Source organism: Pongo pygmaeus, chromosome 19, assembly GCF_028885625.2.
Source record: "Pongo pygmaeus isolate AG05252 chromosome 19, NHGRI_mPonPyg2-v2.0_pri, whole genome shotgun sequence".
Lineage (NCBI taxonomy): Eukaryota > Metazoa > Chordata > Mammalia > Primates > Hominidae > Pongo > Pongo pygmaeus.
In genome coordinates, this window is record NC_072392.2 from 37,623,017 (window position 1) to 37,641,612 (window position 18,596).

General features: G+C 49.4%; 1 protein-coding gene across 3 annotated transcripts in view; it reads left to right on the forward strand.

Moving 5' to 3' along the window:
* The window catches only part of LOC129016777 (protein FAM27L-like), a 36,574-nt gene extending 27,889 nt beyond the window's left edge, over positions 1-8,685 (forward strand). For all 3 annotated transcript variants that reach the window (XR_008494951.2, XM_054456503.2, XM_054456501.2), the window contains 2 exons: positions 5,360-5,474; positions 8,194-8,685. Coding sequence is in view for 2 of the 3 variants with exons in the window: in XM_054456503.2 (XP_054312478.1) it covers positions 5,401-5,474; positions 8,194-8,476 (357 nt within the window). In the remaining variant the exon portion in view is untranslated. The remainder of the gene's footprint in view (positions 1-5,359; positions 5,475-8,193) is intronic.
* The last annotated feature ends 9,911 nt before the right edge of the window (positions 8,686-18,596 follow it).

Here is an 18,596-nt window from a genome sequence, read left to right on the forward strand (position 1 = left end):
AGCAGCGATTATCTCATAGCCAAGAATATAGGTATTTTTAGTCTCTGATTCTTTTCATTGTCTACATTTTCTATGAATAACACAGATAACTTTTGTAACATTTTATTCTAAATCTTTTAACATGAAAGATACATTTAAAAATACTCATTCCATATACACGCTGATTTTTAAAATATTTATTATGATTTCTCATGGAGTTTAGGAATATTCAAAATCTACTAAAAGTTATCATGTTTTATGATAGCTCTCACTTGCTTTAAAAAAAAAAAACAGTCTTGACAATTTACAAGTATGCAATGGGCATCCACCTGGGGCCTAGATATCCTCTTGGGGACTGATGTCAACCTGGAGCCTGATGTCCACCTGGGACTGGCTATCCACCTGCGGCCAGATATCCACCTATGGCTGAATTTCCATTTGGGACCTGAAGTGTACCTCTGGCCAGGGTGTCCATCTGGGGCGTGATGTCCACCGGACACCTAGGTATCAACTTGGGGCTTGATGTCTACCTGTCCTCAGACTGTGGCCCCTGGGGGTAGGGACCACGTGGACATTTTCAGTACCGTATGCTGGGCCCACCAGGGCACCTGGCACACAGGACTAATGCTAAGGGCAGAGTTGCTGAGTGAATAAATGGGAGGATGTCAAATGCCTCTTCTTGCTTCTGGCCACCTCATAATGTGGAGATCATTCATAAGAACAGGAACTGCGTGACCTCAGCATGACTCTCCCCTGGCTCCAGATGCATGAGAACAGCTCAGTGGGCACCAGGAACACAGAACACTGTCCTCCCACCCACCCCATAGCGAGCGTCAGCACTGCAGCCTCAGGCAGGAGCATCACAGAACAAAACAGGGACCTGCATTTAGGATTCCTCAAGTCAGTGGCTCTCTAGGGTCCCAGGAGGCAAAGGAGCAGGATCTGCAGGCTCCAAGGGCAGCAAGAAGGACCTCAGCAGTCTCTTTTGTCCCTTCTTTGCCTCCAGTTCCTGGGATGTGCAGTTCACTCTCTAGGCGTCCTCACCACAGCCAGGGCAGCAATTTCCCCCAACTTCCAAATGAGGTTTGATCGTGTTCCGGGACTTTTGACACAGGGTCCAGTGCCTGGGCACATTCTGTCCTATCCCAAATCCTCATCCACCCGAACCACCAAGCCTCTCTCTGCTCTGAAGGACCCCCAGAGTGAATAGCTTTTTTCAAGTGTCTCAGCAAACACGGGGTCATTCATAAAAAACCAAGGTCAACAAGCACTATCAGAGCATGTGAAACCCTACGGTTTCATGCTCTAAGCACCTCACATTATATACAGGAGAAAACGGAGGCTTCATCTCCTGTAGCCCCTGTCTACACTAGGGCAGGTGGGATGGTCGTAATTCCAGGTGCCCACAGAGGTGGACTGCAGGACCCCAGTTCTGTCCTTTCAAGGCTGTGCTGGGCATGGCCCTGGCCCAGGCAGAACCCTGGGAAGCTTGCAGATTCTCCTGCCCATGCTCTAGGCCCTTGTCTGAGCCTTTCTCTAAACTCAGCACATTGAATAGGGCTTGCTGGCTACACGTAGGTCAAGAGTGTAACCCCCATATCTCTAATTCCTCACAGAGTTCTCACTATATTCTCCTACCCACCCTGTTCTCAGACCTCCAGACGCAGAGAATAGATAGGCTACTGCCTGGTAACTCTATCTGGATGTCTAAGAGCAAACCCTACATAGCAAATTGTGCCAACACTATATATCCACCACCCACAAACCCATGCCGATCATAATGCCCATATGGAAACTAAATACTTGGATTAGTCCCATATGCAGAAAAAGGCAAATTATAAACAAAAGATTGTTATTAGGTTGGCGTGAAAATTATTGCTGTTTTTGACATTACTTTTAATGGCAAAAACTGCAATAACTTTTACACCAACCTAATAGGAGTGTGTGAAATGAACAGGTCTAGTTTGTCGTGCTTTTCTATTTTCCATTTGCTCATATTTGTTGCTTTCTGTGTATCTTTGAGAGTTTGGAGGAATTTGTGAAAGGAACCAGGATAAACATTTTTTCTTGCTATTTGAAGGCCACATTTTTTATCTATGTTACATCTCTAGTAATAGCTTTTTCAAAATTCTGTTTCATCTGCATACCTTATGTTCTTAATTGGTATTGCTACTAATATCAAAAATTATTTTCTTATTTTAATATTTTGTCTTCTGTTATTTCTTAGTTTATGTTACTTAAATTTGTTATGATTTTTGTTTACTTGTATGCTTTTTCTAGGTTTTCAGATGGATGATTTAGTTGTTTTATTAGATTTTCAGTTTTTTCTTAAAAATGTACTTAAAGTTAGAAATATGCCTCCAATTTCTGTTTAAATGAATTCTCAAAAACTTACATATCTAAAGGTATTTATCATTATACTACATTGTTTTCATAATTCACCTATTGTTTTCTCTCTAAATTCAAGATTGCTTAATAATGGTCTTAGTGATTTCCAAATATCTGAAAATTTTAATTATTGCTGGCTTTGAGGAATACAATATGATATTGACGATTTAGAATACACTGATTACTCATTTGTTGTCTAATTCATGACCTACATTTGAAAACATGATGAAATACAAATGTACATTTGTATACTTTTAGATAAAGATATTGACCGTGTTATTTACATCCTTTTCAGCTTTTTTACTTTTGATTTTCAATATTATTGTGCTGGCTTACCAAAGAGCTAGTTAAAATTAATTTTCTACCTATTTCCCTATCCCACTTGTTTAAATTAAAATTTCAAAATTATACTTTTAATTACACTTATGTTACAGATTTTCATATTTTTTAATCAATGTTTCTTTACCACTGTTCCTTATAAAGTCGTTTTTGGTATCCTGTGATTGGCCCTTTAAGTGGTGATGAATAGAAATAATAAAGCAACTGAAGCAAGGTGATAAGAAAAAATGAGAAGACAGAAACAAATCAATGTGTCCATTTATGTAAATTTAACTGTGTAAGAGCAATAACAAAAAAAAAACCCAGAAAGTTATTTTTCAAAACTATTCATAGAAAGTGAGATTACACAGAGAGAGAGAGAGACAGGCCCGAGGTAAAGACCAGGCTCCTCATAGAACTCTGGCCCCAGGTGGACACTGAACTCCAGGTGTACATTAGGCCCCCAGTTGATGCTCAGGCCCCAGGAAGGTAACCAGGCTTATGAAGGGTATATGGCTCCAGGTGGATACCCAGGATCCAGGTAGAAATCAGGGACAAGTGGGCACCAGGCCTCAGAGGGATACCTACGACCTTAGTGACCTCAGGCCCCAGTTGGACAGTAGGGCCACAGGTGAACTCCAGTCTTCAGGTGGACATCAGGTCCCAAGGGAAATACAGGTCTTAGGTCTACTCCTAAGACACAGGTGGACACAGGTCTTAGGTTTACCCCTAGGACCCAGGTGGACGACAGGCCCTGGGGGGCCACTGGCCCCAAGTATCCAGTTTCCTAAGAGCTAGGGTGGGCAGCCCCACTGGGCACTGTGGCCAGGCCTGCCATGTCTTCTTGTTCAGCTGCCACATTCTGGTGGGGTGGGCGGGAGGTGTCAAGAGACCACAATCTAAGTTCTTATTACCTGATTTTATTTCACCTCCACTGAGTGCTCACTCTCCTCTCACCTAACAGATTTACTCTCATCTGCAGGTGGTTTAAACGCAAAGGTTTACTGAAGATTTAAAGAGTGTTATCCAGTTGGGATGATTTAAACTAACAGTACACGTTGCATTTTAAGAAAATAATCAATCCCCAGAGGAGGTGTGGGTTATGGAGCCATGACAAATTTTCAACATTGCTTCCCTTACTTGTTGTTTCCAAATAAAAGATTTTGGATTCCCCACTGATGTTGGATGAGAACGCTGAGTGTGCAAGCAAAATATCATTTTTTAACTAAGGGCCCAATAGTGTCTTAAATATGCAGAGATGAGTCTGCAGGTGGAGAGTGACAGGTTTGTTCAAAACGTGGTATAGAGCGGCCTTGGGTCTCACCTGCCGGCCCTTCCATCCTGTGCCCTCCCAGCGAGGCACCCAAGCCCCGCCTTAGGGCACACCCCTTCACAGGGCCACATAGGCCCCAGTCCTCACCTATGCGGTCATCTCCAAATGGCACAGCAAGACCTTCTGTCCAGGCCCAGACCAGGGTCCCAGTATCTCCAGGGGGGCCTGGCATCCAGGCATCTGTTGAGAACTGGCCCAACGTTGGGGTCTGAGCTAGCCTATGGGACCTGGACGTGTGGGGCAGCTGCACAAGGACTCATGCCTGGCTTTATGTATAGCACCAGGAAAGGCACTTTAATCGTATTCATTTGTTGCTCACAAAACCTCTGAGGTGGGTGCCTTCCTCATGTCACAGATGGGAATGACAAGAAATAATAAGGTTAAAGAGCATGCTGATGGTTGAAACCTGGTCAGGAACTGAGAACTGGAGTCTGTAGACCCCTACCTGTGACCTCTGTGGCCAGAGGACCCTCTCTCACCGGGTTTGTGTTTGCAGCATGTCCTGTCCTTCCCTAAGGGCCTCAGGTTCTGAGGCATGGTGAGGGCTGCTGGAGCCCATCACTGAGCTGTAAAAGGAAATACTAACGCTGGCCATGCCACCCTCCAGGCAGACACAGCTGGGGTTGAAAATCGAGATGGGGCAGTGTTGCCAGGAACAGAGGGAGGCAGGTGGAGAATAACTCACCAGTGAGGGGTTTCCCTGCTACAGCTTTCCAGGGCCATTTCCACTTTCTGGGTGGCATTTTGGGGCAGCTCACACAGTACACTCACATAGCCAGTCCCCAGGGTCACAATCCCCAGATGTTGGTCATCTTGGTGACAGGCCCTGTGCTTCTCCAGGAGCCTTTGTGTATGGGCCCTTCCCAGGTAAGCGTGATATGTCCTGGTTGTCCTCAGTCCAGGGCACTGCCAGCATTTTCCTTTCTGGTCAGGGTCAAAGCTTTGTTGACCATCTCCAGGATACGATGGCCAGCTGGCCCTTGGAGAGCCAGTCACTCCAGGTGACACGGTTTGGTACTGGACGTCCGCGGTCCCCTCTCCCACGCCGCCCCATACTGGGCCCCGTATCCAGCCGCCACCGCTGCTACAGAAAGAACAGCCCCACTGCCTCCGCGCAGCTGCCATTGTTTAAAGGGACCTCAGCCTGACTTCCAGGAGCTACGCGACTCGGCCCAGTAAATGCGCATGCGTGAGGAGCGAGCTGCTTCTCCCCGTCACAGCGATTCCCAGGGTTGTGGTTGAAACCACTCCCTGAGGCTTGGCAAAGCAGGAGCCCTCCGTGGCAGGGCTTCGGTGTCGGGGCTCCGAGGCTCCGGCCTGACTTCTCCACGGGGTCCACAGGAACGTCTCCGGATGCCAGGACTTGAAATGGGCCAACCAGGATGGCGAAACCACAGGCAGAGTCCGGGGAAGCAGAGCGGCATCCCATCCTCAGGCCTGACCGGATGGTGTTCGGGTGAGTCTCCCCAAAAGTCATTCCCCCGTAATCTGGATGACAGGTCTGCCTGTGTGTCCGTGGGCTGCTCTCTCACCCGAGGGTCATTTGCGTGGATAGCAGAACCCCGCAGCCTCAGGGGTTGCCTGAGGGCTGAGGTGGGGGTGTTTCCGTGACACCGCTGTATGACTGTGTGCGTGTGTGTGTGTGTGTGTGTCCCATTCTCTCCTCTCTCGCTGTCACTCTCTGTCTATTTCTTTCCGTCTCTCTGTCAGTTTGTGTGTGTGTGTATGTGTGTGTGTGTGCCATTGTGCGTGTGTGTGTTTGGACGAATGTGCCCTGTGCGCCAGAAAGCGATTTCTTGCATGTCGGCCGGTCTTTGGTGAGCCTCTTTCTGCATCTCTGCCTGGGTCATGTGGCCGGTTGTCAATCATTTTCCTGGCGGTTCCACTTTGGGTTTGTGAAGGCCTCTACAACGTGAGGAGATGCGTGGGTCCTGGAGCAATTGAAATCTCATCCCCATCCTGAGTGGCCTCTTTTCTAGGATCAAGATGACCACACTCCAGCCAAGGATAAAAGCCCCACAGGAGCTCACTCTCCTGCAGGAGAGGAGCAGACCCACGTCCAAGAAGATGGCTGTATCTTTTCACCGCTCTTCTCTGAGAAATGAAGCCACACCATGATACAGTCTTGAAGAGGAAGCCGGGAATGGGAGATGGCAACAATCTCTGTCATGGTGGCCTCTCTGGACAAGTTACCCGTTTGGCACCCCTCCCCTTATGCCCGTGGCAGTGGCACAGTGCTGTATCCTGCCTGGGCTCTGGACCCTGCTCTGTCCTCCCTCTTACTCTGTCTCCCTTGTTTCTGAGAGGCCTAGAAGCTTCTAGGTCTGGCTGAATGTCTTCAACAAAGATCACTTCCCAGTCCATCATGGAGTCAGTTGGTGGACATCCATTTCATGATTGTGTCTCTCTCCAAACCTGTTTCTGCTTGATTGGGCAGGTTTGATGACCCTGGAGCTCTTAGCTTCCATATGTGTCTCAGACAGGGAAGCTACCTTGGTCTCCATGTTTCACCTCATGGGTGTGTGGATTGCCTAGAAGCAACGGTAAACGACCATGGCTGGCCTTGTCTTCTGTGACAGCTGCGGTGTCGCATTTCCTCTGCATCTCCTGTCTCATTCTTGAGGGACGTCCTCTCCTCTGCTCCTGGGTAGACTGACTCCCTGAATCTTTTGGCCCCCTGCTGGATCCCAGGTGTTCTTTGATTTTGCTTGGCATTGATGGAAAGGTCACCTGTGCCCCCCTTCACCTGGGTACATGCGTGGACACCATTGGTTGTTTTGCCATCGCCCCATATGCCCTCAGTGACACACATCCACACCATCTGCTCTGGGATACGCCACTGCCATGCGTGGTCGCCTTGGTTCCACCTTGGAATAGCCCCGTCCCTGTTTGCCTGTGTCCTGGAAAGTGGTATCAGCTTGCAGGAGCCCCTGGGCTTTTAGAAGCAGGGCAGGCCACTGCTCTTTCAAAGGAGGAGGGAGGCAGAGGGCTCACGGATCAGTGAATTTTCAGCTGACACCACGCCTTGAGGCCCATGGGGTCATTCTGTGCTGCAGCGAGGCCCTGCCTGCCTCACCAGATGTGGTGAGCCCATCCTTTCTCACCCGGAGGGGTCCATAATCGGATCTGAAGGATCCCCAGCAGGCGCCCTGAAGCTCCCCCTCCTTTCTCACCGGGTAGGTCCAAGATCAGACCTGAAGAGGAGTCCTGAGACCCCAGTAGGAGCCCTTGAGCTCCCTCTCCACTGGTGGAAGTCGGCTGAAGGAAGTCCTGAAGACAGGACTCCTGAGGGTTTGGCGCTATTCACTTGCGGCCTCCTCCCTCACGCCGCCCCCTACTGGATCCCAGATCCAGAGGTGGCTGAGGCTGCAGCAGGAGCGCCCCTGCAGCCGCACGGCCGCCATTGTTTCAAGGGGACGCAGCCTGATCCCCAGGAGCGGAGCCTCAGTCGGCCCCGCCAATGCGCATGTGTGAAGCACCAGCTGCTTCTGCTATCACAGTGATTCCCACGGTTGTCAGAAACCAGTCCCCGAGGCTTGGCAAAGCAGGAGACCTCCATGGCAGTGTTTGGGTGTTGGGGCTCCGAGGCTCCAGCCTGACCTCTCCACGGGGTCGACAGGAATGTCTCCGGATGCCAGGACTCGCAAAGGGCCGACCAGGATGAAGAAACCCTCGGCGGAGTCCAGGGGAAACACCGCGACAGACTAACCTCAGGCCTGCCCGGACGGTGTTCGGGTGAGTCTCCCCAAAAGTTGTGCCCCCATGATCTCTAGGACAAGTCGGACTGCGTGCTCTTGGGCTACTCTCTCACCCAACAGTCGTTCTCGTTGAGAGCAGAACCCCGCAGCCTCAGGGGCTGCCTGTGGGCTGAGGAGGAGGTGTTTCCGTGCCACTGCTCTGACTGTGTATGTGTCTGTGTGTGCGTGTGGGGGGGGTGACTCCCATTCTCTCCTCTCTCGCTGTCTGTCACTCTGTCAGTTTCTTTCCCTCTCTCTGTCGGTTTGTATGTGTGTGTGTGTGTGTGCCCTTGTGCGTGTGTGTCTTTGGACAAATGTGCCCTGTGTGCCAGAAAGCGATTTCTTCCATGTCGGCCGGTCTTTGGTGAACCTCTTTCTGCGTCTCTGCCTGGTTCATGTGGCCGGTTGTCAATCATTTTCCTGGCCCTTCCACTTTAGGTTTGTGAAGGCCTGGACACATGAGGAGATGCGTTTGTCCCGGAGCAATTGGACTATCATCCCCATCCTTAGCAGCTTCTTTTCCAGGATCAAGATGATGACACTCCAGCCTAGGACAAAGGCCCCACAGGAGCTCATTGTCCTGCAGGAGAGGAGCAGACCCACGTCAGAGAAGATGGCTGTATCTTTTCACGGCTCTTCTCTGAGAAATGAAGCCATACCACGATACAGTCTTGAAGAGGAAGCCGGGAATGGGAGATGGCAGCAATCCCTGTCCCTGTGACGCTGGCCTCTCTGGACAAGTCACCCATTTGGCACCTCTCCCCTTATGTCCATGGCAGTGGCACGGTGCTGTATCCTCCCTGGGCTCTGACCTCTGCTCTGGCCACCCTGTTACTCTGTCTCCCCTGTTTCTGAGAGGCCTAGATGCCTCTTGATCTGGCTGAATGTCTTCAACAAAGCTCACTTCCCTGTCCATCAGGGAGACAGTTGGTGGACATCCATGTCATGATTGTTTCTCTCTCCCAACCTGTTTCTGCTGGATTGGGCTGGTTGGATGACCCTGGAGAGCTTGACTTCCATAGGTGTCTCAGACAGGCAAGCTACCTTGGTCTCCGTGTTTCACCTCATCAGTGGGTGGATTGCCTAGAATGAGCAGTAGGCCACTGTGACAGGCCTAGTCTTCTGGGACAGGTGGTGTTGCATTTCCTCTGCACTTCCAGTCTCATTCTCGAGAAACATTCTCTCCTCTGCTCCTGGGTGGACTGACTCCCTGAATGTTTTGGCCCCCTCCTGGATCCAGGTGTTCTTTGATTTTCCTTGGCATTGATGGAAAGGTCACTTGTGCCCCCCTTCCACCTGGCACATGCCTGAACACCATCTTGTGTTTCGCCATTGCCCCATATGACTTCAGTGACACACATTCACACCATCTACTCTGGGATACGGTAGTCCCACATGTGTTGGCATTGGCTCCACTTTGGAGTTGCCCTTGTCTCTGTTTGCATGTGTTCTGGAAAGAGGTATCAGCTTGCAAGGGCCCCAGAGCTTTTACAAGTGGGGCAGGCGACTGCTCTTTCAAAGGAGGAGGGAGGAAGAGGGTTCATGGATCAGTGATTTTTCCACTGACACCACGCCTTGAGGCCCATGCGATCATTCTGTCCTGCAACGAGGCCCTTCCTTTGTCAGCAGATGTGGTGAGCCTAACCTTCTTCACCCGGAGGGGTCCAAAATGGGATCTGAAGAGGGGTCTTGAGACGCCAGCAGGTGCCCTGAAGCTCTCTCTCCACCGGTGGAAGTCAGCTCAAGGAAGTCTTTAAGACAGGACTCCTCAGGGTTTGGCCCTGGGACCCCCGCGGCCCTCTCTCCCCTGCAGCCCCCTACTGGAACCTGCATCCTACCATCGCCGCAGCTGCAGCAGGATTCCCCCTGCCACCGCCAGTCGCCATTGTTTAAAGGGGCCACAGCCTGACTTCCAGGAGTGGAGCGCGAATCGGCCCAGCAAATGCGTATCCACGAGGCTCTAGCTGATTTTCCCGTCACATTGATTTCCATGGTTGACTTAGAATCCAGTCCCTGAGGCTTGGCAAAGCAGGAGTTCTCCGTGGCCCTGCTTCATTGTCGGGGCTCTGAGCCTCCAGCCTGACTCGCAAGGGTTTCAATACCCTTCTCATCCTCAGCTGCCTCTTTGCTAGGATCAAGACGACCACACCCCAGCCAAGGACAAAGGCCTCACAGTTGCTCATTGTCCACCCGCAGGAGGGTGCCCACAGACCTTCAAGAAGATGGTTTCCACTCCTCTCGCACTTTGCCCTGGTTGAGAAATCTAGCCACAGCTAGACACAGGGACGGAGAAGGAAGCCGGCAACGGGATGCAGCAAGCATTTCTGTCACCCAAACGCTAGCCTTCCTGGCCAAGTCACCCGTTTGGCACTTGTTCCCGGATGCCCGTGATGGTGGCATTGTGCCTTATCCTGCCTGGGCACTGGCCTCTGCTCTCTGCTCCTTATTTCTCTGTCTGCCCAGTTTCTTGGAATCCTAGAGGCTTCTTAGTCTGGCTCAACGTCTTCAACAAAGAACACGTCCCAGTCTATCAGGGAGAAATTTCTTTGGGGTCCGTTTCATGATTGCTTCCCTCTCCAAACCTATTTCTGGATGATTGGGCAGGTGTGATGATCCTGGAGCTCTGGGCTGCCATACCTGTCTTGGACAGGAAGCTCCCTTGGTCTCCATGTCGGAATTGAGGGCTGCGTGGTCAGTCCAGGAAGAGCGGGAGGCGACCCCACCGTGGCGGACCTTTGCCTTCTAGGAAAGGCAGTGTTGCCTCCCACCTGTGCTTCCTCTCTCATTCCTAAGGGCCATCCGGTTGCTCTGCTCCTGGGGAAAGTGCCTTCAAGCAGTGAATCTTTTGGCTGCCACTGATGTGAGGGAGCCAAAGGGACTGGGTTTTGCTGGGTTTAGGGGAGGTGGCGTCAGGGGTTCCTACCCGGTGGCGGGGTGTCAGTGTGGTGTCGTTTGTCAAAACCTCTGGGGCCCTCTGGCAGGCATCCCTGAATGTGGCTTGGACTGGGGCACAGGCCCTGCCTCGCATGTTTTCAGGTGTGCTTGGCTTTTCCTCAGCTTTGTGTGGAAGGTCCCAGTGGCCCACGGAGGCACGCCTGGACGTCACTATCTGTCTCGGCATCGCCCCATACGGCCTCAGAGACACACGCTCACTCCATCTGCTCTTGGGGGACGTCAGTACCACGTGTGGTCACATTGGCTCCATCTCGGACTCACCTCTGTCTCTCTTTGCACATGTGGCAGAAAGCAGTTTCGGGATGCCAGAGCCCCGGGCCTTGGAGATAAAGGCAGGCCACTGCTCCACCCAGGAAGAAGGGAGGCAGTGGGCTCATGGGTCCGTGCATTTTCAGCCTACAGTATGCCTTGCGGCCCTTGGGATCTTTCTGTGTCCCACCGAGACCCTTCCCGCCTCACTACATTGTAACCCCATTCCTGATCACCCGTTCGGATCCATAATCAGATCCGAAGAGGAGTCTGGAATGCCCAGCCGGCACCCTGAAGCTCCTCCACCACTAGGAACTGAAACAGAAGACCGATCAAGAAGGTCCTGATGACAGGACTCCTATGGGTCCAACCCTGGGTCTCCTGCAGGCCCTCTCCTAGTACTCTTCCCACCTGCCATCTCTGACTTCGCCGCCGCCCCAGTCCCCGCAGCCCGTCGTGTCGCCGCCATTTTTTAAAGGGTCCGCAGCCTGACTGTAGGGAGCAAGGAGGGAGTCGGCCTTGCCAGTGCGCATGCAGGAGGCCCGAGCCACGGCTTTGGTAGCAGTGACCGCCACTGTTGCCCAGAAGTGGGTCCCTGAGACTTGGCAATGTAGGAGCCCTGCGTGATAGTGCGTCAGAGTGGGGGCTGAGATCAGTCCTGGCCAGGGTGTTAACAGGATGGTCTCCGGAGACCGGTATTCTCGGAGGGTCAAAAACCAGGAAGAAACCTCAGGAGCAAGAAACCTCAGGCAGATCACAGGGGAGGCAGCGCGAGATCCCAGCCTCAGGCCAGGATTTGCCGAGGGTCGATGAGGCCCCTCTCCCAATCTTCACCTCACCAGCCACCGCCCCAGTCCCCGCAGCCGCCTCTCCACCATCATTTATTTTATTATTATTTTTTTAACAGTCCGAGTCTCGCTCTGTCACCCAGTCTGGAGTGCAGTGGCGGGATCTCAGCTCACTGCAAACTCTGCCACTTGGGTACAAATGATTCTCTTGCCTCCACCTCCCGAGTACCTGGGATTAGAGGATTAATCAGAATCGGGGCTAAGACCAGTCCTGGCCAGGGCATCAGCAGGATGGTCTCTGGAGGCCGGGATTCACGGAGGGTCGTCCAAGAGGAAGAAACCGCGGGCAGAGGGCCGAAGAAGCAGCGCGGGATCCCAGCCTCACGCCTGCACAGACGGTGTGCCAGTGAGTCTCTTCAAAAAAGGAGAGGCTTGCTTGTGTGCCCGTGGGCTGCTCTCTCACCGGTGGGTCATAGTTGCGGAGAGCAGAACCCGGAAAATTCAGGGATTGCCTGGGGGTGGGTGTTACCGTGCCACTGCCCTACGTCTTTGTGCGTTTGTGTGTGTGCGTAAGTCTCTCTCTTATTTCTCTCTCTCTCCTTTCTCACTCTTTCGCTCTGTGTCTGTCTGTGTGCGCATGTGTGTGTGTTGGGACACATGTGCCCTGTGTGCCAGAGGGCAGTATCTTGTACTTCGGCCTTTCTTCTGGTCAGCCTGTCTCCGCGTCTCTGCCTGGGTCCTGTGGCCGGTTGTCAGTCATTTTTCTGGTGGTTCCAGTTTGGGTTTGTGAAAGTCTGGTGAGGTGGGGAGCTGCGTCTATCTCATAAGGATTTAAATCACCTCCCCACCCTGAGAGCCCTCTTTTCTAGGATTAAGGCCTCCACCCACCAGCCAAGGATAAAAGTCTCACCGGAGAAGTCATTGTCTACCTGCAGGAGCTGTGTAGAGCGACCTGAAAAAAGATGGTTCTCATTCCTCTCTCTCTTTCTTCTCGTTGAGAAATCTAGCCACAGGGTAACACAGGTTTTGAGAGGATGGGAACGGGACATGGCAAGGATCTGTGAGTGTGCAGGCTGTGTTTCACATATCATTAAACATAGTCTAGTGAGGGTTCTGCAGATAGCTGGCGTTTAAGTTTGTTTTATTGAATCAAGTAAAAGAAAAAATGCTGAGAAAAAATGACACATCATGACTGCCAGCCCATCTGATTGTTACAAATTTAATAGTACTTTTAATTTATCTTCTCATGTAAAGTTCCTTGGCAGTGATACCTAATTTCCTAAGATAGCCTTGCTTTATTTCCTATGATTAAGATGTCATGCTTATCAGAGTATCTGGAAATTCTTCCCAATGCCCTTGACATATGTGATTAATCACATTCCCAAAATAACATACCAAAACAAACAACAGAAAATTATTTGTTACTTGGTTCCTTCAAATTTGTTTATCTAATTTGTGGTTCCTTCATACACAAAACATTTCTTGTGTGTCTGGCACTCTTCTGGTCACAAATTTCATCTTAAATAACCTAAGTATTGAAATGCTTGTGCCCTTTGATTAATTTTTACTAAATAAATACTTTGATAAAAAGCTACATTGAGGCTGAGTGCAGTGGCTCACACCTCTAATCCCAGCTCTTTGGGTGGCTGAGGCCAGCAGATCACGAGATCAGGAGATCAAGACCATTCTGGCCAAGATGGTGAAACCCCGTCTCTTCAGAAATACAAAGAATTAGCCAGGAGAGGCCAGGCACTGGCTCATGCCTGTAACCCCACACTTTGGGAGGCTGAGGTGGGCGGATCACCTAAGGTCAGGGGTTCAAGACCAGTCTGCCCAGCATGGCGAATCCCTGTTTCTACTAAAAATACAAAAAATTAGCCAGGTGTGGTGGCAGGTGCCTGTAATTCCCAGCTATCCAGCAAGCTGAGGCAGGAGAATCACTTGAACCCAGGATGCGAAGGTTGCACTGACCTGAGATCACGCCAATGCACTCCAGCCTGGGTGACAAGAGTGAAAGTCTGTCTCAACAAAACAGAAAGAAAGAAAAGAAAAGAAAGAAAGAAAGAAAGAAGGAAAGAAGGAAGGAAGGAAGGAATGAAGGAACGAAAGACAGAAAGAAAAGAAAGAAAAAGAAAGAAAGAAAGAAAGAAAGAAGAAAGAAAGAAAGAAAGAAAGAAAGAAAGAAAGGAAACCTTGTCTAAAAATACAAAAATTAGACCCTGAAGGTCACATCTGAATGAGAAAGACATTGTTTGGCTCAAATTGTCTGACACTAAGGAATAGTGCAGACTGGACAAGTGAGGTGACTCACACCTATAATCCCAGCACTTTGGGAGGCCAAGACAGGTGGATTACCTGAGGTCAGGAGGTCGAGACCAGCCTAGCCAAGATGGCAAAACTCTGTCTCTACTAAGAAGACAAAAATTAGCCAGGCGTGGTGGTGCACATCTGTAATCCCAGCTACTTGGGAGGCTGAGGTGGCAGAATCACTTGAACCTGGAAGGCAGAGGTTGTAGTGAGCTGAGATCATGCCACTGTACTCCAGCCTGGGCGACAGAGCGAGACTCCATCTCAGAAAAAAAAAAAAAGAAAAGGTCACTAATGTATCAAATAAAACAGTCATTCATGTATTGCAAATAAATACTCAACCAAGACAAAAAGGCATGTCACATCTTATGGGAAAAGATTGAAATGATGGTGAGAAGAAAACTGTGACCCTTGAATGTAAGACAGAAAAAAATCAGGGCACGATGTTAAGGAATTGGAAATAATTCTCCATATTAAAGGAATACAAGAGACAGAGAGGGGAGAGGGACACGGTAGTCACAGACTGCAGGGGTGTGGGTTAGACGGGAATCAAGGAGGCAGAGAGAGCAGTGGGAATGTACATAAAATCACCCTCCAGAGCTGTGTTGTCTGATAAGGTTGCTGAACAGTTGAAAGATGGCTATTTCAATCTGAGAAATGCTGTAAGTGGAAAACACATTTAAAAAAAATTCTGAATACCCAGTATAAAAGAAAGAATGGGGTGGTGTGGGGGCTCACATTTGTAATCCCAGCATTTTGGAAGGCCCAGGTGGGAGGATTGCTTGAGCTGGGAGTTTGAGACCAGTCTGGGCAACACAGCAAGACCTCATCTCTTCAGAAAAAAAAAAAATTAGGCCAAGTGCAATGGCTCACACCTGTAATCCCAGCACTTTGGGAGGCCAAGGTAGGTGGATCACTTGAGCTCTGGAGTTCGAGACCAGCCTGGACAACATGCCAAAGCCCTGTCTTAACAGGGTTTTTTGTATTTTAAAAATACAAAAGTTAGTCAGGCGTGGTGGCACATGTTTGTGGTCACAGCTACCTGGGCGGCTGAGGTGGGAGGATCATTTGAGCCCTGGAGGTTGAAGCTGCAGTGAGCTGACATTGTGCCACTGCACTCCAGCCTGAGTGACAGAGTGAGACCGTGTCTTTAAAAAAACATTAGCTGGGCATGGTGGTGGTCAGGACCAGCCTGACCAACATGGAAGAGCCCCGTTTCTACTAAAAATAGAAGTAGCCAGGTGTGGTGGGCCATGCCTATAATCCCAGCTACTCAGGAGGCTGAGGCAGGATAATCCTTTGAACCCGGGAGGTGGAGGTTGGAGAGAGCTGAGATTGCACCACTGCACTCCAGCCTGGCAACACAGTGAGACTCTGTCTCAAAAAATATATATATATATATATATATACACACACACACACACACACACACACACAATTTTGAAGCAAAGTTTCAAAATCAATCAGTAAGCACCCCCCGAGGTTTATCCTTACATAAGGTGCCCCCTCTGCACATGCAGGATTAAATGAACCTTGAAAATATGCTAAGTGGAAGAAGCTAGTCACGAAATATCACATGTAATTCCATTTAAATAAAATGTCCAAAATACATGAATGCATAGGACAGAAAGTAGATTAGTGGTGGCCCAGGGTTAGGGGAGTTGGGGAAATGGAGGGATATGGGGTTTACTTTGGGGTAATGAAAATGATCTAAAATTTATTGTGGTGATGTTTGCACAATTGTGCAAATATACTGAAATCATTGAATTTTACACTTTAAATGGGTGGCTTCTGTGATATGTTAATATTTCTCAATAAAACTTCAAGGAAAAGAGTACTTGTGTGCCTCCAGAGTCCACATTTTTACACTTGATGAAGAAATCAAGATATTGTTTCTTCTTCTTCTTTATTTTTATTTTATTTATTTTATTTTTTGAGACAGAGTCTCCCTCTCTTTCCCAGGCTGGAGTGCAGTAGCACGATTTCAGCTCACTGCAAACTCCCAGCTAATTTTTGTATTTCTAGTAGAGACAGTGTTTCACTGTGTTGGCTAGGCTGGTCTCGAACTTCTGACCTCAAATGAGTCCACCACTTTGGCCTCCCAAAGTGCTGGGATTGCAGGCATGAGCCACTGCACCTGGCTCAAGATTTAGTTTCCATTGTTTTGGATGCCTTAGGACCATTTTATTCAACTTTAATTTCTGATGCATCACCTCAGTGGAAATTTTACATTAGTTCCCAAAGTATTTTACTCTGTTTAAGATTTTATCAGCTGGGTACACTGGCTCACACCTCTAACTGCAACACTTTGGGAGGCCAAGGTGGGAGGATCAGTTGAGCCCAGGAATTCAAGACCAGTCTCTGCAACATAGTGAGACGCCTATCTCTACAAAAAAAAAAAAAAAAGTTGTTTAATTAGGTGGGTGTATTGTTGCATGCCTGTGGTCTCAGCCAGTAGGTAGGCTGAGGTGGGAGGATCACTTGAGCCCAGGAGGTCGAGGCTGCAGTGGCCGTGATTATACCACTGCATTCCAGAAAAAATATTTTTAATTATATTTTTTTAAGAAAACAAAATATACGCTTAGTGACTTGATACAAATGAATGACTTTTGTAATCTACAGAAACCAAAAAATAACAATAATATAAACCCACAGCCATTCTTCTTATGTGAGTCTCTGGTGTCTCTGAGTTGCAAGAATTGTGAATTATGATTAATAACAAATATGCATGACGAGGACTCAATAAGGGATAGGCATTGATAAATTGCAAACCACACTTACTGAACTAAGCTCTTTAACGTTGTACAAGAAAAAGAAAAGGCATTGAAAAACTGCATTGGCTACCAAAATGCTAAAGTTCACCTAAGTCCATTAATCAGCACACACACACACACACACACACACACACACACAATGGATGTGTAAAATGGTCAACACAGTCTCCCGTGAATGTATCCTCTTATTAATAGGTCTGTGAGGATAAGAGATGAGGTTCTATAGATCCTGGAATCAGGGATGGGGAAATTGTGGGGTCCCTGGGGTGAGAGATGAGGGTCTGTAGATTAGTGATGGGTGGTCTTTTGGATAGTGATGAGGTCCATGGAATCAATTCTTGTGGATATATAGGGTCAGTGATGAGGGAATCTGGTGTCAGTGATGGGATGTGTGTGGAATCAATCTGTGAAGGCCAGATTTGTAGTGTCATCTCTCAGGCTGATGCATCCTGATCTGTGTGTCAGTGGTGGAAATTCTATGGGGTCAGAGTGTGACAGTCAGGTCCCTGCCACTGGGTGTTCTGGGTCCAGTCAAGTGCACCGATTCCCTTACCTGATCCTGGCTGGAGAGGTCCTTCTCACGCACTCCTCATGTGAAAGGTGGGTTGTCGGCGGTTTTTGTTTTTGTTTTGTTTTGTTTTGTGATAGGGCTGGGTGGGTTGGCTTTTTCTTTAGGGTTTGGTTTTGCCTCTTAGAGACCACAGACACATGCAGCTTTTAGGAAGACATTTTTGTCTGGGCGATCTCTAGGTCCTTTGGGCCAAGCCATCTAATGGGAACGAAGCTGACCATTTCCTCAGAGCAGTTCAGATCTAGACGGTCGCTTAAAGGTGTCCACAAGGGGGCCTGCAAGTGGATTGTGGCTTTGAGTGGCAAGTGAGGGGAAAGAAACAACTAAGAAAGACACACTAGCTGTCCTCAGGCTGCATCTGGCGTAGCTGGAAAAACAGCCTCCCTAACCCATCAGGCGCCAATAGGATGTGCCTCTGGGCTGTGTGAGGCTGCGGAGGCGGTACTTCCAGACCCAGAAAGTCTGGGCACAGAAGCCTATTACTGCCAGACACTGAGGCGTTGCCGTGGGAACCAAGGGCCTTTTGAGTCAGATCAGAGCCTTTCTCAGACAATTCTTTGGGTAACTGGAGAGCTACTGTCCAGCGCACGCCCCTGTGAATGCTTAGTGTGCCCTCTCAGGCAGAGTCTTCTTTGGTCTGAGAGCCACTTGTTTCTTAAATCCCTGCGCTGATCTTGCCGTCTGCTCCTACGTAGCCCAGGCATTTGCTGCATGCTGATCCTTTCTTTCCTGACAGGCGGGCCGCCTCTCCAGCTTCTGGGAGGACAGTTCAAATTATGGAGGAGGGAGAGGTGCAGGGCAGCAGTGCGGAGGGGAGTACGGAGGAGTTGGGGGAGCAGGGGCTCATTATTCTTTGTAGCTCAGATTCCCAAGCCTGTGACTTTGAGAATCTCTGTCTTCCTTGCAACGTTTCAATCTGAGGCTCTTGGGGAGAGGGCAGAGTTGGAGCCGCGTGGAAGAATGGTGGGGAGAGGAGTGGATGGAGGGAATGTGGAGAATGTGTCAGGGGGTGTCTTTATTCCTGGCACCTTACTTTGCCTACTAGAGTTTCCCAGTCTGTTCCAGACGCACTCTCTAGACCCTGAGGGGGCCTGAGGAGGCCTGAGGAGGCTTGTTAGTTGCCAGTGTGTGCTCCCCTGGACTCGATTGGAATTGGTCCCACAAACTTTTTTTTGAGGGAGTCTCACACTGTCACCC